Source organism: Pteropus alecto, unplaced genomic scaffold (assembly GCF_000325575.1).
Source record: "Pteropus alecto unplaced genomic scaffold, ASM32557v1 scaffold164, whole genome shotgun sequence".
NCBI classification, from domain to species: domain Eukaryota; kingdom Metazoa; phylum Chordata; class Mammalia; order Chiroptera; family Pteropodidae; genus Pteropus; species Pteropus alecto.
In genome coordinates, this window is record NW_006439568.1 from 12,522,456 (window position 1) to 12,530,460 (window position 8,005).

At 30.1% G+C, this 8,005-nt stretch overlaps 1 protein-coding gene across 1 annotated transcript in view; it reads left to right on the forward strand.

Moving 5' to 3' along the window:
* Positions 1 to 8,005, forward strand: part of CSMD3 (CUB and Sushi multiple domains 3) — a 1,016,080-nt gene that overhangs the window by 643,311 nt on the left and 364,764 nt on the right. Inside the window, exon 18 of the mRNA XM_006916698.2 lies at positions 3,632 to 3,819. Within this exon, the coding sequence (XP_006916760.1) occupies positions 3,632 to 3,819 (188 nt within the window). The remainder of the gene's footprint in view (positions 1 to 3,631; positions 3,820 to 8,005) is intronic.

Consider the following 8,005-nt stretch of genomic DNA (forward strand, 5'->3'; position numbering starts at 1 on the left):
AATTCTTGAGTTGGAGCTTTTTGAAGGAAAAGTTATTTAAAGATCATCTATTTCTTCTTTTCTAAGCCCATTTAAGGGTATGAGATTTTGTGTTAGGGCTGCCTACACTCCATGTGCTTTGTCAGAAAACTGGTTCATAGCAAATGAACCAGGGACTTCATTAAGTTAAAAAAATAAATGAGTTTTATCTGTTAGGGTGAGGGCATAAAATAGTCATTTTGAAATCAGAAATATGTACATCTATTACTTCCTTGTTGAGTAACTTTACAATATCTTAGTGCTTCATTTCCCCTTAACATTGTTTTAAGAAACAAGATATCTCTGAAGTATCTAACGAGAATTATGTTCTTGAAAAAACCTCATTTTTTCCCTGAATTTCAGCCAAGCTCTTGTAAGGACACTTTGCCAACTCCTTAATAGTCCCTCACATTTTGAGAATATATATTTTTTTTATAGACTTTGGTTCCAAATTACAAGGTTATATCATTTGCTTTCTAGTACACATGAATAAATTAATTTGGTTGAAAATAAAATTTCTAAATATCAAATAATATAATTAAGATAGTGGCATAGCTATTTTGAAGGATTTTTTTTTTTTCGTATAATCTCAAATGTAGCAGTCGGTTAGAATTAATCTACAGGAAAAAAACTAAAAATCACTGCAAATATATTAGCCATTAGATAGCTTCTTGAAATTGTCTGAAGTAGCTTGTCAGTGAAATCTTCAGAAATATAATTTTTTATCAAAGATAAAACAGAATAACAATAATGCCAATGTACATGTGTGATTTTTTAACATTTATCTTTTCCTAACGTAGCCAAACACAGTTAACAAGTCTTATCCTCAGATCTGGAGAGAAATTTTTGCTTTGTTTCTTCTCAGTTCCTAAATTTTCTCAATATTTGTCAGCTCCTAACTGAACTCATTTTACTATTATTTATCCTGAGCATGTTTCTTTTCTATACCTTTCTATTCCTTTTCCTGTCCTCAACTATTTGACCACAAGCTATCAGTATTAGTCTTTCAGAGAGTTTTTTTTTTTTTTTTTTTTTAAAGTTACTGAGGACTATTTCAATTTGGTTAGAATGGGTTTGAATTACATCAAGAATGTTTTTAAAAGATAATAAAAATTGAGAAAGATTAGATCGAATTTGATTTTTAATATTGTCCCGTGGTTCCATAACATTTATTTATGAAAAACAATAAATTGAATGTCATGAACAAATGGACATTAGATTAAGGCAATTCATGAGAAATTTATACAACTATCTTAAAACAGCAAAATGAAAAAAAAATCAAAATGAAAGAAATTCAAATTATTGTATAACTCTATTTCATTTTCTTTCTTATTATAATGTATATTTATTGTTCCTTAAGGCAAATCTGTGATGATTTTCTTTTTAAAGAGTCACTCCTACTTAACAATGTTCTTTATGTCACCACTTAATGGTCCTATTTTATTAAGAATTAAGTCTTTTTATGTTTCAGTTTAAAATAATCTCTGACTCTTCTGTGCATTTTAATTTGGTTATTATCGGGTGACTAGCTATCAAAGTGAAACTCCAATTTCAATACAATTGACTGACTACGAAACAACCAAATAATGGATTCACAATGCACAGCTGCCTGTTATGCATTCTTATACAAATGTGTGTGTTTCTATTCATTTCCTATTCTAAATTAAATTATTAGAAAAGTTATTTTAGACAAATGCAGTAAATGTCAGGTTGCAAAATAAAAAGATAATCTTATGCAATCTTTTACTAAGAAAATTGCTTAATAGGATGGAATAGTGGTACATAGTGAAAAGTATTTCAGTTGTACTTCCTAAATAGCATTAAACTGCACACTTAATTTTGACTACTTATATGCCTCATTTAATCATATTAGAGACTTTAAAATGAAATAAAATTTCTAATTTTTAAATATTCCATTCAATTTTTTCTGACAAAGTTTTGAGTTTTACTTATCTGTTTTTGTTTGTTTGAAGAATAATGTAGTTTAATATTGTAATTCTGGAAAAGACTGTTAGGTGTGATTGTAAAAGTGATTATCTAAAAAAATGTACAGTTCAACTGAAAATTAATTTTTAAAGTGTACTGGAGATAACTAGTTACCAAAAATGTATTGGAACATACATTTTAAGAGAGTGAAAATACATGGTTAAAACTGCAGTGTCCAAGTATGGTGAATGTTTTTTTTTCATGAATTTTGTTAACAGCTCTAGATAAAAGAAAGATCATTTTGTCTTTAATATACATTCACCCATTCATTTACATGTATATAATAAACATTGACTCTGTATCTGCTATATGCAAAGAATTAGCAAAAACGGATACTGTCTGACCTCATGGAGCTTATAGTCTCTTAAAGGAGACAGTTATCAAACAAGCAAACAACTGTGCTTAATATTACAAATTTACACTTTGATGTTGGGGAAGGGCCTCCAATGGACCCATTTATGCTGAACAATGAAAGATCTCTAGGAAAACCTTGGTGAAGGTAGGAAAATAATTTTCTTTGCTACAGGATCATCATGGGCAAGGAAGTAAGGTACTCAGTTTTCCATGAAACCATGTGAAGTTTTTCTACAGCAAAGATTTCTAATCCAGAGTTAGGATTTGGTATAATCTTGAAGTGAATGGAAAGAACACAAAATGCTATTTAATATGTTATGCATGTTAAAAGTAGCTTTGCGTTGATTGCAGTTTATAACACAATTGTATCTTTTTGAAAAATTAAAAGCGATCGGAGCAACAACAACTAAGAATCTAAAAATAAAACCAACCATATAGCATAGTGGTTAGGAACAGATACTTGGGTTTGAGACATAGCTCTGTCATTAAAGAAAATGTAATATTGTTTAAGTAGTGCAGGCTTCTGTTTTGTTTGTTTGTTTGTTTGTTTTTTGATTTTTGTTTTTTTTTTAACCTGCAAAGTGAGTGTAATAATAGGAGTTAACTTATAGAGTTAGTGGGAAGATGAGATAAATTAAGATAAATTATTATAACAAAGTATTTAGAAGAGTTTCAGCATTTAGTAAACACCAACTATGTCATCATTATTATTACCCACTTATGGTTAGAACTACTGTTGTGAAATAAAAACTATGCAAACGTCATAATGGCCAAAATATTTGTCAAAAAAAAAAAACCCACTATATAAAGCAGAGGTCAGATTTGATATATATACACAATCAAGATGAGAATCTGATTTTCTGATCGAAGAGTAAATGCAAATTATGTAGTTTTCCATAGAAACGAAGAACACAGAAGAAAGATGATTCCAAAAATATGCCTCATTTGTGAAAAGGCCATTTACTTACTAAAGACAATCGATAACATTGGAAAGAAATCTTACTTATGAACAACAGATATATATATACATATCTTTTAAATGATAATTCTCCCTAGGAATAAGAGCTTATAACTTTGGTATTTGCAAATGATAGGGGTCTTAAAATGTGTGTGTGTATATATATGTGTATATATATATATATTAGATAAAGGAAATTATAATATAAAAATGGTAAAAATTTTAAATAGTTCATTAAATAGGAATTTAAGATATTATTTTCCTATATAGTATTATTCTAATAAATACATTTTCACATGTTTCTCTTAATCTTAGATTTCAGACTGAACTAAATTACGATGTTCTGGAAGTTCATGATGGGCCAAATCTTCTGTCACCCTTGCTTGGATCTTACAATGGCACACAAGTGCCCCAGTTTCTATTTAGTAGCAGCAATTTTATATACCTTCTGTTTACAACAGACAACAGCCGTTCTAATAATGGTTTCAAGATTCATTATGAAAGTAAGTAATGCCAAAATGTTTTTTGATTTTCCTATTTTTTCCCCTACATCTGGTTTTACCATTATTTAAGAGGACTAGCAAACTTATTAAAAAAAAAAAAAATCAAAGCCTTCCTTGACCTATGAGAATGCTAATGGTTAATAACATGCATATTTTAATAAATTCTACAAAGAATTGTCCAACAATATATCTAATATCATTATGAAAAGAAATACTAAGGAAATATCAGAAGTATCAAATACATTTTAAAAAGTGAGCTCAAGTACTAGTTATTTGTGCACAGTTTGAAAAGCAAACAATAGATAATGGTAGCGTAAGATGTATATGAATATTGACAAATACTTTTGGCATTTATTTCATAAATTTGATCATATTTCATATATTTTACTTACACTAATTGCACACATTTTCCATATAAAATATTCAATTTTATTATTTTGTGTAAAATATTAAAAATTATATTAACATTTAAAAGTAAAATATGTATGCGCATATTTAAATATGACTAACATAACTGGTCATAGGCTATATTAAAACATTTAAGCTGTAATTCACAGTGTTGAAATCAGCTTATAATCTCATTTAAAAGGTTATAGTTTTATTTAAAAAGTCTAAAATATGTCTAAGATTTTTAAAAATTTTGATACTAGTATATACACAGTATATACTTATTTATAGGCATCTGATATATTTATACATTTGTGAATATATTACATATGATATGTGGGTATGAACATACATAAAAACTATATATGTATACATTTTCATCTGAAAATACATTGTCATATATCTTTGTATGGATAACAGTCTTGGTGAATCTAACAGCACGTTTTATTTAAGAGGTTTACTGCAAGATATCTTTATATCAAATGTACATGGATATTATGTCACTTCTTTTTATATTCAAGTCTCCTATGACAACTCCTTCAAGAAGAGATTTCTGCACTTGATATTTATAACTTTGTAGGTGTCTCCAGGAGATCTGGTCAATGGGTTTGTGGGTCTTTAAAACCATAATCAATATATATTCATTGCTTTTTTTCTTTTTAATCTTTTTATCCACAATATTATTTAATTATATTAACTTCCCTTTATTTAGAACTTCATGGCATGGAAGTATACTTCCTAAACATTATTTTAAAATGGAACAGGAAAGTTAACACATATTTGGAAATTCAGATGAACTAAAGGAACTCGGTTGAGATCTTTAGTTTAATATGTATTTGTTAAAACTGAGTCAGAGTCATTTCTTGAAATCTATTTTAAGATTAATACTTACTAGCAATTTTTATCAATATGCTACACATAGGTAAACACTTTTTCTTTCAGTCCATTGGCTCTATCCTGTGCCCAGTTAATCACAGTTGATCCCCCTTCAACCAAGTCTATATCATCACTCAGACACAGGACTGTTTTAAAGATTAAACACACATGCAAAGTGTTACTATGACAGCTAACATGCAGTAAGTGGTCAATAAATAATAGCTCTTATTTTTCTTCAAAAATTAATCAGATGAGGAATGAAAATGGGAACTCATGCTCAGATTTATTCCTTTGTTATAAAAGAAGAAATTATGTCACTTGTTAAAGACAATATGGCAGATTTCTACTACAGTGGAGTTTTTGTATTAAGAGAGAAAAACTGAGCTTAACTCTGACTACAAGTGGAAATTTATAGTGAAAGAGGAGGATGGGAATCAGTGGGTAGAAAATTACTAAGAGGGGACATCAGAGGTAGGACGATTCTGGCTTAACTTACTCAGCAGGATTTTTGCTGAAGACAGGCCAGAGTGATAAGATATTGAGGGTGAAGATGAAAGATTTGATCAGACATCAAGAAAGTGGGATTTTCAGTAAACTGACTCAACTGGATTTTTGCTAAAACCGGACTAAGTGGGCCATGCATAGAGTCCAGGGGTGATGCTAAAAGGATTCAGAGGAGCCTGCCAAAGTTTGACCAAGGCAGAGGGTCTTTGTCACAGTCAGCAAGTTTGTGACCCATAGGTCCCTGATGACATAGTCCAAATTATTATTGAGGGCTAATGCCTAAAAAGACAGAGTGGAGGCCGAGCTAGGAGAGGTATATAAAAGACTCTGGATATTGGATTTGGTCAAATTTGCCAAGAGGCAGTAACTCTCTATTTAAATTAGTTCACAAGATATAACCTTCTCTCATTTTTATTCCGTTTAGTCGTATGGTTTATTTGGTATTGTAAAATAATCTCTAACATCAGGAACACTTTCTTATCAGGAAAACAAACAAAAACCTTTTTCTGTTATCACTTTATTAACAAGTTTCCCAAGCTGAAGTTAATCAAACTATCATTTTAAACAAACCATTTGTAAACCTCAAAATCAGTAGAGTAAAAGTTTAATTATTACACTAATTAAAGCCTTAAACATTTAAACAATTACTTGGTGTTTGGTGAATTTTTTTTTTTTTAAATAAATTCATTTGAAAGAGAAAATTGGATTTCTCCAGTGGACCAAAATTCTATGGGAAGGAGTTTTTGCAAAACTACATTGTTTATACTCTATTTTATTCCTTCCAGAGGCACTTTTTACATGACTCTATCTTTCTGTGCTGGACCTATACAGTACAGTAGAGAATATAAAATAAATCTATCCCCTTATTTTATCCATCAGTTTCAGAGACAAGAAGGACAGATCAAAGGATTAACATTATACTATGCACTGACCTCTACTCTGAGTAATCTGAAACAATTAAAATCACTTTGGGATATTAAATTTGTTTGATTTGCTTTTACCATTATTTACATTTTATGTGGCCTCTTCAAACCCCCACTTCTCTGATTTCTTCAGCTATTACTACAACATAAGTGTTTTGAATAAAGGAAAGTTATATAAGAGCTGGAGCATTAGAAGATCAAGACCTGAAGGAGAATGGATCTGAACTTGTCTTTTAACAGAATGAGAAAATTGTGTAAATTAAGGGGAAAATTGAGGGTGTTCATGACAGAAAAATAAAGGGTAAAACTAGTGAGAAAACTCACTTGAATGAAGAATGACTATTGGAGATAATGGAAATTAAAAATAATGAGTTCAGTTTGGGAGTCTGAAATTTAAGGGTGCTGACTTTGAACTCAGTGCCATTTAAAGTAGGGTATAGAAACAGTGAAATAAATTTTAGGAATATACATGTCCAAAACTGTTTATAGAACACTTTGGAGATACTGAAAGAAAAGCCAGTTATTATTGTTTGTCTTATAGACATTAAGTAATGAAGGCTTTGGATAGGGTTAGAGAATCCGTTACATTATGCTTTTCAGTGAGGTGGATTTCAGACATATTTTGTGGAGGAAAAAATTTCTGAGAGGGATTCAAAGATGAATGAAGATTTCAAAGCCTTAGGTGCCTAAAAGAATGATCACATTTAGAAGAGGAATACTGTAGGTAAAAGTAATTGTTTTGAAGATAAAATTTTCTGTTATATTTTAGTTTCTCATTAAAAACAGCATTTAAATTAAATGAATATACTTGATAAATAAATATAGTTAAAATATACAATTTACCTCTATTTATTTATTTATTTTTAATTGAAGAAATGATTTAAATTTTTCCCCTGTCCACCTCCCTCGCAATTTACCTCTTTAAAATTGGACTTAGTTTTTTAATATTTTATTTAGCTTCACTTTAAAATTGGGTAGCTAATACATAGACATGTTTTCTCATGTGAATGTCATTTAATATGACATGATTTTGAAAACGCTAATTATTTTTGGAATATAAAAACAGTAGTTATTTATTGCTTAAATCTTTCTTTTAGGAAGAATAAGATAATTATTTATTTTACCTTATACCCTGGTTCTCAACTGGGAGCATCTTTGCACCCTAGGAAACATTGGTGATATCTGGACATTTTTAATTGTCAGACTGCAGGAGCGCTGTTGGCATCTAGCAGGTAGAGGCCAGGGATGCTGCTAAACATACTACAATGAACAGAGCAGCCCCACAGCAAAGAATTATTCTTCCCAAAAAGTCAACAGTGCCAAGGTTGGGAAACCACGTCTTAGTAAGGGAAAAACAGTCATGGTATGTTCCCAACTAGGGATTATAAATCTCTATGAAGATTTGAGGCTATTGAAAATCCCATCATATAGCCACCAGTGCAGATGCACTGTTTTACTCAGGTACTGGTGTTCAGACTTTCATACACAGCAAAATG